The sequence below is a fragment of the Gekko japonicus genome, unplaced genomic scaffold, assembly GCF_001447785.1.
Source record: "Gekko japonicus isolate JY-2015 unplaced genomic scaffold, Gekko_japonicus_V1.1 scaffold155, whole genome shotgun sequence".
Taxonomy (NCBI): domain Eukaryota; kingdom Metazoa; phylum Chordata; class Lepidosauria; order Squamata; family Gekkonidae; genus Gekko; species Gekko japonicus.
The window spans coordinates 381,421-406,675 of NW_015167534.1; the positions used below are offsets into that span (position 1 = coordinate 381,421).

Consider the following 25,255-nt stretch of genomic DNA (forward strand, 5'->3'; position numbering starts at 1 on the left):
AGGAAACAGACTACAGGCTATAGGAATAAATGGAATAGCCATAATTTTGCATATGATAACTGCCACTGTATTCTTTCCACCTGAATGTGAAAAAGATGGTTACTGCAGTTACCAAGGCTAAGAATGGTTTATTTGGGAGATGGAAGACTTCTCGAGATACAAATCACAAAAGTGCTACTAGAGCAATGTGTGTCAAACTGCATACTGAAAATAAGAAACAGACCTACAGTACCTTTGCAAAAAGAGTCCCAGAAACAGATTATCCATAATTTAAGATTCAATCAATTCTGTTTACATATGGATTTCAAGGAAGAAGAAGAAGAGATTGGATTTATACCCCACCCTTCACTACCCAAAGGTGTCTCAGAGCGGCTTACAAACTCCTTTCCCTTCCCCTCCCCACAACAGACACCCTGTGAGGTAGGTGGGGCTGAGAGAGCTCTTGACAGAAACTGCTCTTTCAAGAACAGCTCTTATCAGAACTACGGCTTGCCCAAGGTCATCCAGCCAGGTGCAAGTGGAGGAGTGGGAAATCAAACCCGGTTCTCCAAGGTTAGAGTCTGCACACTTAACCACTACACCAAACTGGAACAACACAGGAACAATATAGGAACATATAAGTAACCAGGAACTGAATTGTTGCAATTATCTTATTGCTTTGACATTTTTAAGATTCAACGAATGTTTCAAATCTTAAGTTGTTTACCCTCAGGACTGCCTTTTAAGGTAGATTTTTGTTTGGAGAAGTATGATACTTACTGAGATAGTAAATGGAGTAAGCTTCTTCTTATTAATTACTCTCTCGTCAATTGTATCTGGTTGGGATAAATTTATCATTTTGCTGGGGGAATAAAGGTGAACATTTAGTTTCCTGTTCTGAAAATGATTATCAGGTTCATGTATATGAGAAAATCAATGTTCCTATATTTTGATTAGATTTAAAAGATTCTAATAATACTAAACTATTTACCACTTAACCACATTGCAAAAACAAACTACAGAAACACACACACGAGTAGTGAATGTGCTGGAGGGCTGGATCCAAACTTCTGTGGATGAAAAAAGTTCATAGAAGTGCATCTTCCCTGCTTTCCTTCAGTAGCCCACACCCCTCAAAAATCTTAAACTATGGTTGGAGGACCATCCTGAAATATGGTATGGGGGTATATAGGAAGAAAGGGGAATCAGGTGAAATTTCCCCCTTGCATAGAGGGAGCAAGTCTTGAGTTGAGCTTGCTCTTATAACATCAATACAATGATTTTGCCTGATTCCCTCTCCTTATCGTGGTACTCTGCGTTGCATGGCATTTAATTTTGGACAGTTTCCAAACCCTCAGCCACAGATGCTCTGTGGACTGGCAAGGGAAGACAAAGGCAGGGAAATTTTTCTGCAGACTCCTTCCATTCACAGAAATTTGGACCCAAGCCAGAAAAAAAAAAAGTAAAATACTGATTAATTGGTGTTTTGATTTCATAAATATTCAGACACCTAAACAACTGAATGCATAGAAAAGTCTGACTGATAGGAACAAAAGAATTGCACATGCGAACACAGATAAAGACGCTGGACTTAGAGGTGATCTGCACATCTGTGTTCATTGTTTGTAGCATCAGTGGGTGACTTGCATGATTGAATTAACCATCTCAAATTAATTTCCACAGGTAAAACTTTTGAATCAACCACTATCAACTCAGATAAAATGCTTTTCAATGGAGATAACTAACCAAGAGTAAACAAGTGAAAGCAATCAAGTATATACACACAAGTACACACATCAGCACATAATAGAACATAGCAGTCTCAAAGACATTTCAGATGTGTAGAAATGGCATGTTTTACCATCCTTTTGAGGCTCTGCCACTGCAGATTAGAGAACTGTATGTTTCAAAATTCCCTCATCAAAAAAACCAAATTCCTCCAGAAAGAAATTTAGTGAATCTGAAAGGAAGATGGTATTTGCCCAATTTATATAATATATTGTGACAGAATAATTTGGAATTGCTGGTCACAGAATTTTGTTTATTGACAAAAGAAACATAATCCTTCTGATTATACTAATTTAGAAAATGTAAAATTTGAGGCCAGTTGATACTTAGGAATGAACATAATGTACTGCTTATAGTTTCGTAGATGTAACGGATTATTTTTAACATCATATATGAACAATTTACCTAAAACAGAATCAGCAATATGTATGATGGAGAGTCAGGCATGTGCATTATCTGTTCACATGTTTTTATCTGTGTATGCAATCATGGAAATGGCTACTACATCAACAACAGCATGATAATTTTAGTCACATGCTTAGTTCTTCATACTCTGCTTGTGGGTAATGATGGTGGAAAGTGCTGTCAAGTCACAGCTGACTTATGGCGACCTCATAGGGTTTTCAAGGCAAGAGACATTCAGAGGTGGTTTGCCATGGCCTGCCTTTGCATCATGAGCCTGGTATTCCTTGGAGATCTCCCATCCAAGTACTAGCCAAGGCTGACCCTCCTTAGCATCTGAGATCTCATGGGATCGGGCTAGTCTGGGCTATTCAGGTCAGGACCTTGTGGGTAATACACACAATATATTGCAGTGCATTTATGGATACAAAAATCAGATATCAACAAAAGGAAAAAGTCCATAATCATCTCTCCTGGTAGAAATATGATCAGAAAACCACATGTACAAAATCATTTAGACTTCCTAAATTTTCTAATGAGTATGGTGGATGATCCACAGACCTAAAAAATGGAGCCATTTTTTTAAGTCCCGTGGATTCCAAAGGGAGACTGAAACTCTCCCATTGAAATCAAGGGGTGTGTGGGGGTTAAAAGTGCTTCATCTTGGTTGGATCATGCCACAGGTATTTTTACAGGCCTTTGTATGACCACTTTTTAAAATTTAACACTAAACATACCAAAGGAGGATGCCATCAGCAAGTGACTTAAAAAGACTATCATCTGTTGGATCCATGGGGAGAAGGTGTTTACAGTCAGGGTCATCTTGCAGAGCTTTATTTATCCAGTTAACAAAAGCAACCTTTTCTTCCTCTGAAAAAAAATTAACAAAAATTCTAAAATAATCTAGCAGTGAAGATATCAAACATACAGTCATAGAACTAGAAAGGATCACCTAGTCAAATCATAAGAAAAGAAATTCGACAACAATCTTCCTAGACAATTGTTCCATTGTGGAACTAAAGAGATCTTCTTAATAGCAGAGCCAGGCTACACACTGCACTCACCAAATGAAAGCAGATCATCTCTGCTTGCTGAGATTTCTTAGGGCTAGTTCTAGCTTTGGGGAGCTGTCAGGGAGATGCTGTCTAGCAGGCACCCATCTGGATGTGGATGTGGCACAAACAGAGAGGACAAGCGAGTTAATGAGGCTACTGTTCCTAGATGTTGTTTGCTCACTCACCCAGGCAAAAGTACCTGCTTGAGTGAGTGGCAGCAGCTAAGTGAATGGTGGACAGTAGCACTCTGCAGCCCCTTCTGCTTGCCCTCTGACTACTTGGCAGAGGAGGAAGTCACATAATAATTATAGCATACAGCCCAATTCTGTGCTGATGGTTTTTAAAACTATGTTCCAGGGATGTCTGAAATTCCTTAAAAGCTTATCAAGCATTCTTCGGTTGAAAGTTGAGAAATGACAGGCAACAATCACTAAAGGACAGGATGATAGTGTTCTTCTCCGAGAACACACAGTAAGAATGTTCTCCAGCTCATATTTCATGTGGGGCAACAATGAGTCCTAGAAGGCTTTTTCAGTGCCAGTAATGACCTGTGCAGAGGACACAACTCACAGTGGGAATAGGCATACTAGCCTTTGGCAGCAAAGATTAACAGGAGTCTAATGGCACCTTTAAGACAACTAAATTTTATTCCAGCTTAAGTATTCACAAAGTGGACAAGTGGATCCTCACTATATAGTGATTTGATGTCAGGAAATAGGGGGGAAACTGCAGGGTCAAGGGGATATGAAATAAAGGGTGAAATATAATTACATAAAATTTAAATCTTATCAAGAAAAATACAGAGACCATTCACTAGTCACTCTAAACTAGTTAATGCCTGTACTGGGTGGGGAGTACCAGGTCTTGCTGAGATAATTAACATAGGATTTCTTATTAATTGCAGGTATTAACTGTGACAAAAGCTAGGCTCAAATACCAAACTTTAAAATTAACCAGGGGAAATATAGTTGAGGCAGAGAGCTTAAAAGGGAAAAAAGCAGTTTAGAAAAACTATTACCCTATTTACTGAAGGCTCGGATCTTAAAGGGGATTGGTTATTGCTTGGCTTGCCTGTGATAGGCTGGGACTGTAAACTCAAGCATGATTGGTGGGAAGTGTAAAGAATTCTATGGCTTAGAAGGAGTTAATTGGAAGAAATAAAAGAAAGGTCAGGGAAAGAAAAGACTTTTTAAAAAGATCTGGAAAAGCCTGTAAAAGAGCAACCAAGAAAAGATCATATACACAAATGTACAGTGATAAAAATTTTACGCACAAAAATTTTACACACGCACACACACACACACAATACATACATATATATATAAATCTACTAAAGGGTATGGAAACAAAACAAGCAAATGAATAAAATGATGGCATACTGAGATTCCCCTCAGTACATCTGAAGAAGTGGACTCTAGACAGGGTCTCATCCCCTGCTCTAGCCCATGAAAACATGCTGGAATAAAAATGTTATTAGTCTTTAAGGTGTAATATTCTTCCCTATTTCTGGAATAAAAATACAGAAATATATACTATTTCAGATATGAGTATGATGTATTATTTTTTTCTTTTAAAAATGCTGCCTTTCTGCCACAAATAGGGCATTCAAGACAGCTAGATTTTCTCAGTGTACAATCTTATTCACTAGGGAATATGTATAAATATTAAGAATCAAGCTAAACTAAAACTTAGAAAACTACAATTTTGCATTTAACTGTTGTTTTATCTGTACTGCTAGTTCCACCAAATGTCAGGTTGCCAGGCAGTGAGAATTCCTGACAAAATCCAACAGGCCAACATTTAAATATCAGAGATTCATAGGTTTTCTTGTATGACATGTAAGTGCTGGCTTGACATTGACAAGAATGAATCTTTTCTCTGTACAAAGGGAAATCATTTACCTGAGTAAGAGTGTTGGGTCCCCTCACTGGAAATTGGGGATGTTCCTCCAATTGCAGTAATTCCCTTTTTTTTGTTTATTGATTTTCGGAATGATTTGCTAATATCATTACTTTTTAATTCTTGAATAACCTGGAACAAAACAATGTGCTTTTCACACATTCAGAAATCATACACAGAGCAGGTAGTGAGGTCAAGGTAACAAACTGGTCATCAGAAGGGCTGTATGGATATGTATCTACAAAAATTTATGCATACTTGGCTTTAATCACACAGTCAGGAGTCTAGTCTTTTCAGTATCAGACAGAAAATAGTTTATTTTTCAGAAAGTACATATGAAACATATGTAGCAGCGTTCCGTGCGCCTTGATGTTTAATCATGCCGGCCACATGACCACGGAAACGTCTTTGGACAGCACTGGCTCTTTGGCTTTGAAATGAAGATGAGCACCGCAACCCTAGAGTCGGATTCAACTGGCTTTCAAGCAAGGGAACCTTTACCTTTTACCTTTACATATGAAAATACTATCTTCCCAAATTACCCTGAAGCAATACTTTTTGTTAAAAATGCAAATGAGTATGAACATTTTACATCATATTATCAACAGAGAGACTGTATAATAGCCATAGCCAATCAGCTATGCAGCCATTTAGGTCTCTTTCCTTCCAGATATTACTAATTACAGCCTACATGGCATATTCTCTCATTATCCCATTTAATTATCCTAGCCATTCCTATCTGTAGAAATGTTTTCCAAAGTTTTACATTTATCTTTTTCTAGGCTATACCACAAATCTATTGCTTTTCTTTAAGGGGAAGAACTGTGTAGGTTCTGTCACTTGAAATTCTTCACCACTGCTCCCTAGTTCTGCTCACTATCCTCTCCTATTGAAACCTATATAAAGAGGCAATCCCCAAGTCTGGAAAGAGGGAAGTGTGTTGGTTCCATTCACCAAGACTTCACCTGTATTTCCTGATTCTACAGTCTACCTCCCTGCTGGCTAGTGATTCAGCACAAGACTTCCTGGGCAGCATGCCTCCCATCAGGGCTGGCCAAAGGTGTCTCTGCACCCTAGGGGAAGCCAGCTTGTAGCACCCCCAGGCGATGCCAACCTCCCGGTGGGGCCTGCAAACCGAGGGGGGGAGGGCGCTGCCATTGCCGCGAAGAACAAACCTTGGGAGGCTCACCAGGGAGGGGGGGTGCTGGAAAACGTTTGCCCCCCCAGAAGGGGGTCTGGTGTGGAGAAGGCAGGGAGGGGGGAGGGGTCTTGGACCACCAGGCGCCCGGCTCGGTAAGCCACCTGCAGGATCGCCCCCTGGGCCACACCGCAGCTGCTCCCCCCAGCCTCCCTGCCGCTGGCCACTACCCCCACCTCCCGGCTCACCCTCTGGTTGGCGCTGAGGTACTGTGGGTAGCCCAGCTGTGCGGCGAGGAGGAGGCACCGCTGACAGGACGAACCCAAGCTGACGTCAGCCGGAGCCGGGGGGCTGAGCAGCGAGATGGTGCCCAGAGGGAGAGCGCAGCTCCCCGGCCCTCCTCCTCCACTGCCGCCGCCAGCGCCCTGCAGGAGAGCCACCAGTGGCGGTTCTGGTGGCAGGGAGGGCACGTAGGGGGGGAGGCACAGTTCAGTGCCAGCTGCGGGAAGGATATCCCGGGCGTGGGGCAAGGAGGAGGCGATGACGACGAAGTGAGCCCGAGCCGATGTCGGCCAGAGCTGGAGGGCTGAGCAGCGAGACGGCGCCCGGAGGGAGAGCACAGGTCCCCTGCCCTCCTCCACCGCCTCCTCAGCCGCCACCAGCGCCCTGCAGGAGAGCCACCGGTGGCAGTCCCGGCAGGGAGGTGGGGAGGCACAGTTTGGCGCCAGCTGCAGGAAGGACATCCCGGGCACGGGGCGGTGGGGTGAGGAGGAGGCGCGACGATGGGCCGAGCCTGAACCAATGTTGGCTGGAGCCGGGGGGCCGAGTTGCGAGATGGCGCCCGGAGGGAGAGCACAGCTCCCTGGCCCTCCACCGCCACCTCCTAATCCGTCGCCAGCGCTCTGCAGGAGAGCCACCAGTGGCGGTCCTGGTGGGGAGGGCATGGAGGGGGGAAGCACAGTTCAGCGCCAGCACCCTGCAGGAGAGCAGTTTGATGCCCTAAGGGCCGGCCCACGCTCTAGGAGAATGACAAGTTCATCTAGCGGGTGAGCCGGCTCTGCCTCCAATAAATGGCACAAACCCACCCAATCAGAGAGATCAATGCTCAGGAGAAAAAATGGTAGCTGTGTATGGCCACAGCGACCAGAAGGACAAACTACCTGAACCCAGGACAGCTTCTAACATTTAGAAATGGGCACAAACCAGGAAAACTCAGTTCAGGTTTGAGTTTGGGTTCAGAACATGTTGAACCCAATTGGTTCTGAAAGTTCAGGATGTGTTGGGGTGGCCCCCAGAGTCCTAGAGACTCCGAAATTGTAGGGCATCTCCAGCTGACTCTCTTCTACTTGCCCATCAGGTTTAGTGAAGATTGGATTTGTGGGGGGGGGTCTGAGTTATGCCCTCCCCCAAAAGAAGGTGATCCCAGGAAAGTGCTTTTGGAGGAGATGTCAGGTACCGGTTCTGGAGTGTATAGAACAGATGCTGTGCAAGCTAGAGGCATCAAACTCAAGGCGGACCTCCCCGGGATGCTCCCCTACATGCCCTACAAGTTATATATATAGAAGTCAAGGCTTAGAAATTCTGAGGTAAATCTTTATAATACATACAGAACTGAAAACTTAAAACATACAAGAGAGTGTTATAGCTTCTTTTCAGAGATTCCTAGTTCTTTTCCATGAGAGATGCGTTTCTTAGTATATTTCAGCAATTATACAGAATCTTAATAGAGTTCCCTGGAGAATACCTCTTTCTTAAAGTTTCTAGATTTCTCCCCTTAGAAAATCTAGTTTCTCCCTTCAGAAAATTGTAGCTTTCCACTAACTCCTGAGGTAGCCAAAGCTGATTCCCTTTACCACAGACCTGAGTTCTCCTCAGAGCACAACCCTTTTTTACTGGCAGGAATTATTCTTCTTTTCCCTAAGAAGAAATAACCCTTTCAGCTAATCAAATAAGTGCTCCATTCCAAGGATGTCCTAGATTCTAGTCCAACACTTTAAGCGCTATACCACACTGGCTTTCGTGATGGAATAGTGTGTTGGAATTTGAAATTTTTTTTACTGGTATTATATCTACGAAATTAAATACAATACATTCTGTGTTTCTTTTATGGCTACTGAATACAAACATTAGGTCCAGTGGCACCTTTAAGACCAAACTTTGTTCTGCTACTTCAGACCAACACAGCTGCCCACCTTAATCTATTTTCTGGCCATTATTATTTTTTCATTTTATTTCATGATAAATAATGAAAATAATTTTGTCGTATGGGGAGCCCCAGCCTAGTCTGAACTTGTCAGATCTTGTTTTTTTGCCATAAGTCAGCTGTTATTTGATACCAATAAAACAAAATAAAACGGAGGGTGGGGCCATCGGCCATTGGAGATTTGATTTGCTATGCAGGTTTTTAAAAAACATTGCTTTGGCAGCAGCTGCCACCACAGTACAAGGATCTTCAGGGTACAACTGAACTTAAGCTTTGGCAGCCACTTTGAGGACCCCTGCCCTGTATGGTTTGGGACCAACATACCAACATGCCTACTCTCTTATGAACCGGCCCAAAAACTACAGTCATTTTTTGAGGGCCTTTTTCAGGTGGCCTGATTCTGAGATTAGGCAGATGGCAATTTAGGAGAGAGCATTCTTGTTAGATTTTTAGCATAGTAAACAAAGTGCAGTGGAATTTCAGACACATGTGTGTTTAGCTTCTAAGAAAAAGTTTACTATAAAATAAGAAAAAGGGCTACATTGGAAAGAAAAACAACAGCCTAACTAACTAATATTTCTAGTTCTCCATCTTTGTTTCCTCTCAGTGGGGCCAGGACACTAGAAGCCCTCCCACTGTTGCCCCACCCAAGCATCTGCCTCAATAGTTTTTGTTCATCAATGTGCCTACTAATTCTTTCCTTAATAACAGTTTCCATCAACGTACCCAGTATCGATGTCAGACTGACTTGCCTATAATTTCCAGGATCTCCTCTGGAACCTTTTTTAAAGATGGGAGTGACATTAGCTAACTTCCAGTCCTCAGGAATGGAGGTAGATTTTAATGAAAGATTACATATTTTTGTCAGGAGATCCACAAGTTCACATCTGAGTTATTTCAGAACTCTAAGATGTATGCCATCCGGGCCTAGTGATTTATCAGTTTTTAAGTTGTCTATCAGTCGTAGGACCTCCTCTCTGGTCAACTCAATCTGACTCAAGTCTTTCAAAACCCCTCCCGAAATCAGAGGTTCTGGAGTGGGCAAGCACTTCTCATCTTCCACAGTGAAGACAGAGGCAAAAAATGTATTCAGCTTCTCAGCCATTTCCCTATCATCCTTCAGTACCCCTTTTACCCCTAGGTCATCCAAGGGCCCCACTGCCTCCCTGGCTGGTTTCCTGCTTCTAATGTATTTGAAGAAAGTTTTATTGTTGGTCTTTATGTTTTTTCTATATGCTCCTCATATTCCCTTTTTGCCTGCCTTATCACAGACTTGCATTTTATTTGCCACAGCCTGTGTTCCCTTTTATCAACCTCACTGAGACTAGCTTTCCCCCGCTTAAAGGAATCATTCTTACATTTTGCAGCTTCCATTACTTTGTTTGTTAACCATACAGGCTTTTTTCTATACCTATTTGTGCCTTTCCTAACCCGTATATATTTTTTCTGAGCTTCTAGGATTGTAGTTTTAAATAGTCTCCAAGCTTCCCCAATGGTTTTGACCTTTTCTACTTTTCCTTTCAGTTTTTTCTCACATGCCCCCTCATATCAGAGAAGTTACCCCTTTTAAAGTTAAAAGTAGTGGTGTCAGTCTTTTGGGGCAACTCCCTATTTATACAAATGTTAAACTCAGTAACATTATGGTCACTGTTTCCAAGTGGTGCAATCACTTTTACATCTCTCACCAGGTCTTGGGCGTTACTTAGGACCAAATCCTGGATCGCCTCTCCCCTGGTAGGTTCTGTGTTCCATAGCACAGTCATTGAGAGTGTCTAGAAACTCAATCTCTTTTTCCCAACTTGAACACATATTGACTGTGGGTAGTTAAAATCACCTATTACGACACAGTTATTTCGTCCAGCTGCTATCTTTAATTCATTCATCATTTTATAATCCTCCTCTGTTTTGATCTGGTAAGGTAAAGGTAAAGGTTTCCCTTGCTCGAAAGCCAGTGCTCATCTCCGTTTCCAAGCCAAAGAGCCAGCACTGCCAGAAGACATTTCCGTGGTCATGTGGCCGGCATGACTAAATGCCAAGGCGCACGGAACACTGTTACCTTCCCACTAAAGTGGTACCTATTTATCTACTTGCAATTTCTTGCTTTCGAACTGCTAGTTTGGCAGGAGCTGGAACCAGAGACTGGAGTGGTGATAACGAACTCCCAGTGTTAAGCTTCCTTTTGGGCTCACTATTTCAACCCATAGTATTTTCAGAAGCGAATCCAATTCTCTTACCCTCTCAATCTTACTGGACTGTATACCCTCTCTGACATACAGAGCCACCCCACCTCCAACTCCCCCCAAAAAAAACACCTTAGTAACACCTTAATGATCCTGCCGGCCCAGCTTCCACAGTGGCTTCTAATACTCCTCCCCCCTCCTACACTAGAGCAGGGCCAGGGTACTTTAATCCATCAGGGACACCACCCTAGCACGATCACCTTAGCAATGCTGTTGGCCCAGCCTCACCAATGGTTTTAGCCACACTCCCACCCACTATGGAAATATACCTCAAATTTGTAGAAAAGTGGTTTCCTTTATTAGGTTATTTAAGTTCTCACAGTGAGGGTTCATATGAACTTGCTTAATACTTGAGGGGGGGAGGGTTATGTCCTCCCCCCGAATTCAATGCCAGGCTAAACTACTGCACCAAGAAACCAAAAAATAAGAGGCGTGCATTCCTACCATGATGTCAAGGCCCCACAAAGAGATTTCTGAAAAACACGACCCTTAAGGGTTTAAAAAAGGGGCAAAATGTGTTCCCCCAATTGGTTCCCATGTGGCTGGCAGGCTGCCGCCCCCCCCTCCGATTCGTCAATTGTGTAGCTCAGAGTTCTGATGTAAAACCTGCCTGCTCAGCTGTGGATCTCAATGTTCTGAGGTAAAAACACAGTTAGAGGAGACTGCAGACAGTTGAGGACAGTTACAGAAATCAGCGATTCAAGACTCCTGAACAGACATTTTTCAAAAAAGCCAGCATGGCAATTGAGTTAATGAATGTTCATGGGGAGATGATAAAGGATCTTTCTAGGAGCCATTTTGATGCATGCCTCCCTCATGAACCTGAAGAAATGTCCACCATATCACCACTCCCTCACACCAACTCCCACTCACACCTCTCACCTGTTACTGCCCCCAAGAAAGCTCCTGGCAAACGTTGAGCCAGAAACACCAATGCTACAAGGAGGAGGCAACTTATGAATGCAGCAAAGACATTTGCACATAGTACTCCTGCAGGGCACTAAGCGGTGCAGGCCAAGTACCAGCAAGATCACCCTGAGGTGCTCAGAACAACACTGTCTCCATATGACCAAACCAATCCAGGAACACAAGTAGAGAGGCCATCACTTTGTGGAAGGTGGGAGGAGTTGACTTAACAGACGACTGCTTCTTAAATGGACAGTTCTATGTTGCCTGCTCCAGAGTGAGCTCACCAAGTAGCCTGGTGATCCTAGCACCTGAGGGCAGAACCACCAATGTGGTCTACAGAGAGGTCCTTCAGTAGAGAAAAAAAAGTACATATGTCTCACTTCATTTTTTACACTACAATCTTCTCCATTAGAATTCCTACAACAAATGTTACATTTCAAACTTCACATCATCAGTATTATAACTGGATTTATGGAACTTAAATACCGTAGCGAAGCATGGGTATCAGGCTAGTTCATTTATAAATATGGCAGGAAAATCCTTTCTTTTACTGTTCAAGTTCCTGATCTACTGATATGTATTATCTTCATAAAATGTTACGTAGAAATGTGTTATGTAAAAGCTACAGTATATAACACAATATGCTTTTAATAGTACAATTTAGTAATGATCTCATAGTTCATTTATAACCCACTAGTACTAAACTAATTAACTCTGAGTAAATATGTATTCAGCTTTCCTGGAAGCAAGTCACATCACATAAACCTGGGTAGGATTCTGAGTAGACATGTTTGGAATTGCTCTCTTACTTACCGATACAAATTCTTCAAAGTTGATTTTGCCATCCTTGTTGTTATCTGTAACAGCTATAATTTTTTCTACAATTTCTCGTACTTTGTAACCAGGCAGAGGAACGCTTGCTTCTTTGAAAAGGTCTTGAAGTTCATAATCACTGACATATCCACTGTTGTCTATATCTGCATATTTAAAATTATTGTTAGATTCAATGTTGTATTGTTTTTTACTTTATCTCAACTCACTATAAAGAAGCCAAAGCAATGAACAAAGAAAATGAAAACAACTATAAATTCAATTACTGCCTTAACTTTAAACACACTTCTACCTGCATATCCAGTTCAAATATACTTAAGGGCTGCTGCGACTAGAAAATATCCAGAAGAAAAATATATTAGACTAAGGTGTGGCTTGCAACATTTATTTTTGAAAAGGTACTATATTACCCCTAGGAAGCAAAGGAAATTATACACAGATAACTACAAAAACATTAACTTGCTATGGATTAAACAAACACATTTATTGATATCATATGTGATCATAATGATGTATAAAAATAAGACCATAATTGCATGAGGAAAGACTCACATCAGCAGCCCTTGCCTATAGGACTGAGTCATTTAAACTTTACCTCAGCCACATGGAAGCCCGTTATGGAGAAGTTGCTTCCATGCAGCTGGAATAACATTTAAAGGGCTATAGTATTCCTAATGTTCACTGAAAGCTGGAGATCAACCAGGAATCTGCAATATAGGTTTGCTATGGCAAAACAGTTTAACAGAATAATTTTTATGTATACAGATCATGTGAGACTAATCCAAAATAAAACCAGTAGGCCAACTGTGACTTCTTTCCTTCCCTGATTATTTGTGACTCATATGCAGTCACACATACTAAATAATCCACTTTCAATGTACTTTCCAACTGGATTTTGCCAGTTCACACAAGTAAAATCCAGTTGGAAAGTTCCCTGAAAGTGGATTATTTAGTGTGTGTGGCCCCAGCCCTTTTCTCATCTTTGTGAGAATATCTAATGCCTTCTGTAACGATTCCTTGTTTTAAGAGTGTGTGTGTCTCTTTAAATGTTTGGTTGCAGTGCAGTGAATGCAGAGTAGAGTGATTGGGAGAGATGAGTGTGCTGGGACTGGAGGATGAGAGAGTGTGGGAGGAGTTTTTAAAGTGGATCTGTGTGAGTGTCAGTTAGTCAGTTATGAAAGTTAGTTATGAAAGGCAGTTGGAATTGTTCAGCCAGTGAGGGTTAATATAGTTCTGTGTGAGATCGTAAAGAGGGGAGTATATATGTCCTTAGCCTGAGTGGCTGACTAAAGAAAAGAGTGAATCCTGTTAATGTTGGAACTGAATGTCAAAACAAACAAAAAGGAAAGGAAAAAATGCTGTGTGTGTGATACATTTGAACAACATATTTACAAGTCCCTTTATCCTAAACAGTTACAGAATAACCAACCTCATATTTTGTTCTTAGTTCAATTAATCATATTTTGTTTAAGTTATCCCAGAATTGAATTCAGTCCTTCCTCAGGACCACAAAGATCCCTGAAAAGCCTAGACCCTGGGTTACTTTACCAGAAAGAAAAAGAGAGGGAAGGTTTGGAAATCCTTAAATTCCTGGTGGTAGCAAATCTACCCAGTTTAATAAAGCAAAGAGCACATTTAAAGGGAAAACCAATCCTCCCAAAAGAGAGGACGCCACACCTTCCCATGCCTCTTAAAAGAGAGTGTTGACAAATGTCTCCTTTACTAAAGTTTTATTCTCTCACTGTGTTATGCAGTCACTTAAGTATAGTTTTTTGAGGCAATAAAAAAAGAATAGTCTGTTCTTTGTTTACCACTCTGTTCCTTGTTTGCCACTCTGCCCCTGTGCCCTTTAATTACTTGTCAACAAGTAAATAAGTCAAAATTAAAGAACATAAAGAAGTCAGAAGGTGAAATTCCTCAGGAAAATTGATCCCTAATATATACATTAAGAAGTTTTTTATTAGTGGACAAACCCTAGATACTGACAGTCTCAATTAATGATAGTATCAACTATTTTTCTAGTTTTGAAGTGACAGAGAAATAATACTTCAAACTTCCTCTGGAAAATAGTACTTTAAAGAGTTATTTATTAGCAGTATCTCCACAAAATAAAAATATCACCAAGTTCAGCTCTCTTGAAATGCAGAGTGGAGAGAATGCCCTAAATTATTAATGCACTAATACCTACTTGCTTAAAATATATAATTTTAGGTCCAATTGAAAATACGTAAAAAGCATTTAAGATTAGAGAAGTTCATTTCACAGAGAAACAAAATTTCAAAATTGAGGCCTTTTCCTGCTGTGGCAATCTGACAAAAAGGCAAGAAAGTAAAACTACAGAACCAGAACTCTTACCTTGTCAACTGCTTTCATACATAAAACAGAAAAATCTGTTTAGGTAATGTTCAAAGTTTATCATTCCATAAAATATTACACAGTGTAATTTTACACAAGCTTTCTCAGGAGTCCTATTTTGATGAACGGAGTTTACTTCTAGAGAATTGTGCATACAATTTTTGCCAGTACCTACTATGTTTGTAGAAGTATCATGTCAACAATGTACTAAGCAAACATAATTCAATAAATGTATTCAAACTGACGAAAACTCAGCCTTGTAAAACTTGCCACAACACTATTTCTAGAAGGCAATAGCTAAGTTAGGCCATTTCACGCTGCAATAAAAGCACTGAGCAATAATAGTTTCCTTCTGGAGGCATATTTTCAGAGAGGTGAGAATGTACTTCAAACATTACTGGAAATACGAGGGTTTGTCTGATAGAGGTGTTTTCTACACAGAGACAGGCACTGCAGTTTCCCTTTTCTTGTTACAAATGCCAGTACAGCACAGAGGCAACATGGCTTCCACACAGCAGCTTTCCCCTTAGTTTACCTGCCCCACTCCTCTGGCACTGTTCATCCCCCCCCAGCACCACCACTGTTTTTCTAATTAGAATATGAATATCATTACATCAATATGACATCATAACAATATGTGTAACAGGTTCCTCTGAATTCTCAGATTTCATTTTTTTAAAAGTAGGTCTCTAACCCCTTTAGTTGCAGAGGTATACCTTCCCCCTTATATCTGTGCAATCATTTAGTAAAGTAGGGTTGCCAGCCGATGGCAAACAGCAGAGGAAGGGGCACATGGACAGGGGGAAATGGTTTCATACTGTTGGCAACCTTGTGACATCAATGAAAGACTATAGGATTTGGGCAAAACTTTATGGTAAAATTATAGAGCTTTTCCCTCGTTCTAGAGCATGGGTGGCCAAACTGTTGCTTGGGAGCCACATGCAGCTTTTTCACACAAACTGTGCGGCTCCCAGTAGGGCAGCTGGGGAAGCGAAGGGAGGCATACTTTTTCTCCTTCCTTCCTTCCTTCCCTCCTCCTCTTCTTTCCTTCCCCCTCCCTCCCATCTATTTGCTTTCTTTGTTTCTTTCTTTCCACCTCTTTCATTCTTTCTTTCCATCTCTTTTTCTCTCTCTTATCATTAGCAAACAAATATCATTATCTTTTTTTAAAAAATATTTATTGAACAATCACGAAAACATAACATGAACAATCAACTATTGATACACTAGACCATCAATAACAGTAATAATACATATAGCGAAATCACTGCTTGCTAGTCTTATCAAAGATAAAGAAAATATTTTTTTTTCTGAAATAGTTATATTAAACATGTTACATATCGTTTACAGAACCCAGTCTTTTCGGATAAAGGTATAATAATGGTCTTGTTGAGTTCTGGTTATCTGACCCAAAATGTACTCCAGTTTCTCAAGAATTGGGTACCATCTGCCACAGAAGGCATCATATTTGTAAGTCGGGAGGTGAGAATCCAATTTATCCGTTATCTTGTCCATTATTAAGTGATTCCAGATATTCGAAAACCAGGATTGTAGTGTTGGTGGGGAATGACTATTCCAAGATGAAGCTATAGACGTTTTAGCTGCCGAAAGGAGTAAGGTAAGTAATTCTTTTCTGCTTTGCGAGATTGTGATTTCGTTCCAATAATTTAGGAGGATAATTTCTGGCTTGATGGGAATGTTATCCCCCGTAATCAATTTAATTTCTGTTAATATAAAGTGCCAGAAAGAATGTATCTTGGGGCAGTCCCACCAACAATGCATATATGTGCCAATCATACCGCATTGTCTCCAGCAATATGGAGAGATGGATTTACTTATTTTGTTCAGTCTTACCGGGGTCGTATACCAGTGTGCTAAAATTTTAAAATTTTGTTGTTGTACATTGATTGCTTTGTTAGTACAGGCATACGATGTCCATACTGAATGCCAAAATTCCTCAGATAGAGGGTGTTTAAGATCGATTTCCCATTTTTTGGTATAAGCTGGTGGTTTATATGGTGTGGGGTCATTGAGAATGTTATATAACTTTGAAATTAGACCTCTAGGGCTTCCATTTGAGGTTATTAATAATTTTTCAAAGTTTGTCAACGGTCTCTTACAGGATTCTATGATTCTTGGGTTTGCAAAAAGGTGTTGTAGTTGAAGATAATTGAACCACGTTAAATGAGTGTTAAATTTTCTTTCTAGCCTTGGTTTGGTTAGTAAAGCTCCTTTGTTGGTTAAATCATATATTTTAGTAAGGTGGAAGTTATCCCACTGTTTAAACATTAGGACGGTGTTAGTGGGGCCAAACCAAGTTTGGCCAAGTAATATAGAAGTTGGAGATATTTCAGGGGCTAACTTTTTTCTTTTCAGTCTCCACAATCTGAATAGTGGGTATAAAAAGGGATGGGATTTGATGTTGAATGAGTTTTCAGTCGTAGCATTCCATAGTACTGACTGAAAACATTTTTTGTTCAGATAATGTTCTTCTAACTTAACCCATTCCGGTTGAGGGTGTGAATTTAAAATCCTCGTAAGGGTAGATAAGATTGTTGCCTCGTAGTAGGATTTAATATTCGGGAGTGCTAGCCCCCCTAGTTTTACAGACCTGTTCATCGTGTGAAATGCTACACGTGGCCCGGTTGAACTCCATATAAATTTGTTCCATATTGATTGCCAGTGATTTAGCTGCGATGGAGGGATAGGCAATGGAAGGGTGCGGAATAGATACAAAAGTTTAGGGAAAATAAATGATTTTAAGGAGTTAAGCCTTTCTAACCATGTTAAATTGTTGGAGTTCCACTGGTCTAAAGTAGTTTTTGCAAGTGCCAAAGTATCCAAATAATTTATTTTAAAAATGTCTTTCAGGTCTAATGGAATCTTAACACCGAGATAGTGCCAAGAGGAGGTTACCCATTGGTAAGTATAATTATCTGTTATATATTTTTTAATTTGGGAGCTAATGTTTATTGGGTATAATAACGTCTTTGACTGATTTTCATGAAGACCCGATATCGATGCAAATTTTGGAAGAATCGTTTCAATTATTTTCAGTGATCGTTGGGGTTGATTTACATAAGGGACAAAGTCATCGGCGAATAAACTAATTTTGTACAGTTTGTGGTTAATTTCTATTCCAGGGATCTCCGGGTGATGACGTATTAAATTTGCTAGGGGTTCAATGGCGATTGCAAAAAGGAGAGGGGATAAAGGGCACCCCTGCCTAGTGCCTCTTGTTAAAGGAAATTCTTCAGATAAAGAATTATTTACAGTAATTTTTGCTGTAGAATTGGAATAAAGGGCTTGAATGGCAGTTAGAAAATTAGAACCAAAATTCATAGCTTTCAATACTTCAGTTAAATAAGTTGGTTCGACTTTATCGAAAGCCTTTTCGATGTCTAGCGATAAAAGGCATATGTTTGAAAGATATTGTGTACTATATTTGATAATGTTAATAGATTTCCGAATATTGTCCGCAATATTCCGAGGTGGGATAAAGCCTGATTGATTTATGTCAATATTGTTGTTCAGTCGCACAGTTGAGTCCGACTCTTCGTGACCCCATGGACTAGATCCCACCAGGCCCTCCTGTCTTCCGCTGTCCTCTGAAGTTTGCTCAGTTTCATGTTCATTGCATCGATGACACTATCCAACAATCTCATCCTTTGCCGTCCCCGTCTTCTTTGACCTTCAATCTTTCCCAGCATCAGGGTCTTCTCCAGTGAGTGCTCCCTTCTCATTGGGTGGCCAAAGTATTTGAGCTTCAGTTTCATTATCTGGCCTTCCAGGGAACAGTCAGGGTTGATTTCTTTTAGGATTGACTGATTTGATCTTCTTGCAGTCCAAGTGACTCTCAAGTCTTCTCCAGCACCATAGTTCAAAAGAATCTATTCTTCGGCGCTCGGCCTTCCTTATAGTCCAACTCTCGCAGCCATACATGACTACTGGGAATACCATTGCTTTGACCATGCGGACTTTTGTTGGCAGGGTGATGTCTCTACTTTTTATCATGCTGTTTAGGTTCGCCATCGCTTTCCTCCCAAGTAGCAGGCGTCTTTTAATTTCATGGCTGCTGTCACAGTCTGCGGTGATTTGGGATCCCAGGAACGTGAAGTCTGTCACTACTTCCACGACTTCCCCTTCTATTTGCCAAGGAGTGATGGGACCGGATGCCATGATCTTAGTTTTTTTGATGTTGAGCTTCAAGCCCACTTTTGCGCTCTCCTCTTTTACCCTGAGCACGAGGCTCTTTAGGTCCTCTTCTCTTTCTGCCATTAGAGTGGTATCGTCTGCATATCTGAGGTTGTTGATCTTTTCCCCAGCAATCTTAATTCCCGCTTGTGATTCATCCAGGCCAGCATTTCGCATGATGTACTCTGCATATATATTAAATAAGCAAGGTGACAATATACATCCTTGTCATACTCCTTTTCCTATGCTAAACCAATCAGTTGTTCCATATCCGGTTCTAACTGTTGCTTCTTGACCCTTATACAGGTTTCTCAAGATACATGTGAGGTGGTCTGGTACTCCCATCTCTTTAAAGACCTGCCATAGTTTGTTGTGATCCACACAGTCAAAGGCTTTAGCATAGTCAATGAAGCAGAAGTAGATGTTTTTCTGGTACTCTCTTGCTTTCTCCATAATCCAGCGAACGTTGGCAATTTGATCTCTAGTTCCTCTACCTCTTCGAAACCCAGCTTGTACTTCTGGCAGTTCTCTATCCACGTACTGTTGAAGTCTAGCTTGTAGGATCTTGAGCATGACCTTGCTAGCGTGTGATATGAGTGCAATTGTACGATAGTTTGAACATTCTTTGGCATTGTTGTAGCAAATATCTTGTAGTCACAATTTAGCAGGGAGATTGGGCGATAGGATTGGGGCGATTGAGGATCTTTGTCTTTTTTTGGAATAGTAATGATCCTGGCTTGGGTCCAGGACTCAGGTATCAATCCAAGGGTTAATAAATTGTTACATACGATTAACAGTGGATCTACAAGTTGGTCTTTAAAAGATTTATAGAATTCGGCAGGAAGGCCATTCCTGCCCGGGCATTTATTGGGTTTAACTAGTTTTATGGCCTTTAATAATTCACTTGATGTGATTGGATCGTCCATTAGTTTATTGTGTGTTGGAATTAATTTTTTAACGTTCAGGAATTTTTTAATTGATCCCAAGGATGGGTTGTCCGTTTGATATAGGGATTGATAAAATTTTCTAAAAATTTGAGTAATATCTTTGGTTGAAGTTACAATATTTCCTTCTTTATCTTTTAATGAGGAGACATGTCTAGAGGAAATTTGAGATTTTAATTTCCATGCTAAAAGTTTTAATGATTTCGGATGGCGATACCAGTACTTATGCTTAAGATAGAGTAGTTGTTTTTGAATTTTGGTGGATTCAAGGGAATCTAATTTCTTTCTTTCCATTAGAAGACATTTATAAACTTTTTTAGAACCAGTTTTTTAATGTTTTTCTTCTAATGCTGTTATGTTGTTCAGTATTTCATCCATTAATTTATTTCTCTTTTTGTTGTCGTAGGAAGAAATAGAGATTATCTTCCCCCGTATGACGGCTTTCATGGCGTCCCAAACAACTGAATTTGGAACACCACAGTCTGAATTTGAGTCAAAATATTCTTTCAGCGATTTTTCAATTTCCTGACATGCTAACTGATTAAATAAAAGATTTTTATTTAAAGACCAAGTATGTGAGCCCTTTATTTCTGGTGATAAAAGTAAATAACATTCAATCCAGGCATGATCGGACAAAGTCCTCAGGCCAATGTCTGATGAAGTGATCCTATTGGTTAAAGATATAGAGGTTAAAATATAATCAATTATTGTAAAAACATTATGTACTGGCGAGAAAAATGAATAATCTTTTGTGCCTGGGTGTTGTAGTCTCCAAATGTCATTCAGGTGATGTTTAACAAGAAGGTTTTTAATATTGGACTTCTTAGCTTTGACTGATTTAGAGGTTGGGCCGGGAGTATAAGATCTATCCCATTGAGGGTCAGAGACAGAGTTAAGATTTCCCCCAATCATTACATGACCTTCTCTAAATTCCTCGAGGATTGACAAAGAATCTTGTAGGAACTTATCTTGCCCTGAGTTTGGGGAGTAGATTACACCAAATGTCCATAATTCGTTGTTAAATTCGCCTTTTAAAAATAAATAACGTCCCTTCGGGTCGATTAATTGGGAGCTACATTGAAATTGTATCCTATTAGAGAAAAGAATGGCTACTCCCCAGGAGGAGGAAGACCCAGGGGCTAGATATTGGGAACTGAATCTTTTAGATTTAAAAATAAAATTATTTGATTTTTTAAGATGTGTCTCCTGTAAGAAAATAATATCGGAGTGGATTTTGGTCAGAAAAGCAGAATTTTTTTTAGACTTTATACAATTGTTCAACCCATTACAGTTCAATGAAACAATTTTTATTTGATCAGCCACTTGACTCTAACATCGCCTGTATTATAACATCAAACTCTTGATAGACATAGCCAGTGTGTGATGATCTATTTCTAATAAACTTTAAATTGGTCTGAAAACTTACAAATTTAGGTAAAACTAACATTTTCAACATCAACAACAAAAATACAACAATTAACTCAATAAAAAAGTAAAAACCTTTGTCCTTCCTTGGAAGGATTCCTAATATTCAAGCTTGCCCTATCAACTGTAGGGCTAAAGCTAGTGAGCTGTTTTACCCACAGCCCACTAAAACTATACTGGGGGGGAGGTAATGAACTTCACATATCCTCCACCCTCCCACCTTGGGTGTTTTCAGAAAAATGGTAGGAATAATTGTTTGCACAAGTAGTTATCTTAACTCTCTACTCATGATATCCTTTCGCTGGACCAATATTACCTGTTAATCTAATTGAAGGAAATAAATCAAAGCAGTGAATACTATATAAGTCCAGCACATATGGAAATTAAAATAGACTTAAGTAAATAGTATCCAAGAACCCTTGATGTCTTAGAAGCATTGAACCAGCTCATTAAATCTTACTTTAGTAATTAAATAGTTATACAGACTTTTATTTGCCAACGTAAATTATTACGAACACATGCTGTGGATAATCAATCAATGGCATATGAAAGGTAATATTGGTTGGGTATTATCATAAATCAATCAAGAAATTCCTTTTGTGGTTTACTAGTAAGGAATATAATGTATTATTATTGCTGGAACAAAAATAGGTTGACTTCACCATTTTAAGAAATAAAACAGGTTAGTTGCACCATAAAACTTGTAATAAAGAAAAGACCTGGATGTTTTTCACTGAGCTTAAAGAAATTTTTTACCAAAATACTAAAAAAGAAAACCAAGTTAACTTAACCATTAAATATGTTGTCATATAATCATGATATAAAAACACCAATATAAAAAACAAAACAGGTTAGCTGCACCATTAATCCTGTTATAAAGAAGGGAACTAGATGTTCCTCTGCAAACTATTTGTAATGGTTTACTAATAAGGAATATAAAAAATACAACTAGATAGTTGAAGCGCGAAATTTACCACTCAGTGAAATAGCTTTGAATTCTTTTTTCATTTTTTTTGAAAGATAAATGGAATAAATTAATATTGCTGAAACAAAACTATGTTGACCTCACTATTATTAGAAAGAAAATAGGTTAGCTGCACCTTAATCATGTAATAAAGAAAGGGACTAAATGTTCCTCTCTGAGCTTTGAAGGAAAATTTACCATAATAGTAAAAAAGAAAAACAGGTTAACATTGCCATTAAATGTGTTACCATGTACTCATGTATTAAAATCACCAACATAAGAAAGAGAACAGTTTAGCTGTGCCTTTACTCCTGTAGTAAAGCCATAAACGAGCCGTACGAAACAAAGGGAGCCAGACAGCTGACTCCGGAGACAAATCATGGGATCGGCATAGATCTGCCTGAAATAACCAATACAAATCAATTAAAATCTGGAGGTTAAACATCTGAGCATTCAAGAGAAGACGGGTGCTGCAGTTTTGCAGTCGAATATACAGCAGGATTGAAGACTTCAGGGCCAAAAGGGACATAACGAAAGTCAACGGCGCACCCGCAACCGTCTGTTTGGAGCAATCTCCTGTTGATCTTGGTAGCGTGTCTCACTGGCCGGAGGTTTGGTTGGGGGGGGGGATCCGTCGCTAATCCGATGTCAGTAAGCAAGCCATAGCCTGAGTCCAGATCCATGGCAAAGTAACTTTTCCCTTGAAGGTTCACATGTATTTCGGTTGGGGCACTCCACCGAAAACGCACTTTATTCTCTAATAATTTTTGAGTGATGGGTTTCATCAACTTCCGGTGTTGTAGGGTTTCCTGGGAAAGATCTAATAACACTAGAACCTTGTTGTTTTTATACACAAGTCCCCCGTCTGTTCTAGATTTCTTGATGATGGCTTCCCTAGTTCTAGTATCTGGGAAGGACGCGACAATGTCCCTGGGATATTTTTCATTTTTTCTAGCCATAGGACCTACTCTATAGGCCCTATTGATAAGAGGGGCTACATTTTCTTCAAGGTTTAGCATAGAGGAAAGCCAAGAGGCTATAAAATTTTTGAGATCGGACTCACCCTCCGCATTCTCCACTATATTCCGAAATTTAAGGTTTTGTCCTCTTAGTTTATTTTCAATTGCCATTATTTTGTTGGCCGCCCAGTCTTCAGACTTTTGGAGGTTGCAAATGTCCTCTTGCGCCGCTATCGCTGTATCAAGGGCAGTCTCGGCTGCCTGGGAGACTTCTGATAGGGTAGAAGTGATTGCCTTAAGCTCCTCTGAGAAGGGCTGAATAGCTTGCCTGATCTGGTCCGCGATAATCGATTCTAGGCGATGGATCGTTGTTCTAAACTCGTATCGGGTTAGCATTGTGCCGTCTTCCTCGTCGTCCGAGTGTTCGGCCGCCATTTTGGATTCCGATTCAGGCGAATGGCTTGGAACTTGCTTCGGAGGTTCTCTCACCAAGAACTTTGTCATTTGGTGAGGTTTGTGAACAGTTTTGGAGGTGCGGGTCAGTCCCGTTCTGCCCATTTTGAGTCTTGACGCGTTCTGCTTTTTTTCGACGCTGTATTTACGATTTGAGGTGGGAGGATTAGAGGAGCTCTCGGATCAAGCAGTCACCATCAACGGCTGCTAAGCCACCAATATCATTATCAATATCTGTTTTTACCCCTTTTTGTTTTTATTTTTGGCAGTCTCAATGTTAATAAAAGCAAATTTGCATTTTTTAAAATAAAAATGTGAGTGTAATATTTGTTCCTGTCTTGCCACTCTCAAACATTTGACATTTATTCTATGTGGCGCTTACGTTGAACAAGTTTGGCCACCCCTGTTCTAGAGCATCTCATCAACATCACACCAGTAACCGCACATCACTTCTGGGTATTTACCTTAAGTGATGTCGTGCCGAGTTCTACAGCTGGGTAACAAAAATGAGGAACATGCATACTGGATGGACGATGCATTTCTGAGTAGCAGTGTGTGTCAATAAGATCTTGGGGTAAGGGTGAACCGAAAGTTAAATATGAGTAACCAGTGTGATGCAGTAACAAAAAAGGCTAATGCAGCCTTGGGGTGTATCAACAGAGGGATAACATCCAAATCACAAAATGTCATAGTCCTGCTATACACTGCATTGGTCAGGCCGCATCTGGAGTATTGTGTGCAGTTTTGGAGGCCTTACTTCAAAAAGGATGTGGACAGAATGGAGCGCGTGCAGAAGAGAGTGACGAGGAGACCAAGCCCTATGAGGAAAGGCTGAGGGACTTGGGAATGTTAAGTCTGAAGAAGAGGAGGTTCAGGGGGGACATGATTGCTCTCTTTATGTATTTGAAGGGCTGTCACTTAAAGGAGGACAGGGAGCTGTTCCTGTTGGCAGCAGAGAGTAGGACTCAAAATAAGAACATAGGAGACACCAATGTTGGATCAGGCCAAAGGCCCATCCAGTCCAACACTCTGTGTCACACAGTGACCAGAAATACCAGGTGCCATCAGGAGGTCCACCAGTGGGGCCAGGACATTAGAAGCCCTCCCACTGTTGACCCCCCCAAGTACCAAGAAGACAGAGCATCACTTGCCCCAGAGCCCCTATCTATACCTTGTGGCTAATAGCCACTGATGGACCTCTGCTCCATATGCTTATCTAATTCCCTTTTGAAGCCATCCATGCTTGTAGCCGCCGCCACTTCCTGTGGCAGCGAATTCCATGTGTTAATCACTCTTTGGGTGGAGAAGTACTTCCTTTTATCCATTCTAACCCGACCACTCAGCAATTTCATTGAGTGCCCACAAGTTTTTGTACTGTGAGAAAGGGAGAAAAGTACCTCTTTCTCTACCTGCTCCATCCCATGAATAATCTTATAAACCTCAATCATGTCAATCATGTTAAGGGTAGGAAGGTACGGGCTGGATATTAGGAAAAACTTTTTTACAGTCAGAGTTGT

General features: G+C 40.4%; 1 protein-coding gene across 1 annotated transcript in view; it reads right to left on the minus strand.

Moving 5' to 3' along the window:
- Window positions 1-23,843, minus strand: part of PLS1 (plastin 1) — a 49,828-nt gene extending 25,985 nt beyond the window's left edge. The window contains exons 1-5 of the mRNA XM_015413470.1: window positions 23,390-23,843; window positions 12,427-12,590; window positions 5,126-5,255; window positions 2,907-3,039; window positions 760-841 (exon numbers count right to left, since the gene is read on the minus strand). Coding sequence (XP_015268956.1) covers window positions 760-841; window positions 2,907-3,039; window positions 5,126-5,255; window positions 12,427-12,590; window positions 23,390-23,843 — 963 coding nt within the window. The remainder of the gene's footprint in view (window positions 1-759; window positions 842-2,906; window positions 3,040-5,125; window positions 5,256-12,426; window positions 12,591-23,389) is intronic.
- Window positions 23,844-25,255: the final 1,412 nt, after the last annotated feature.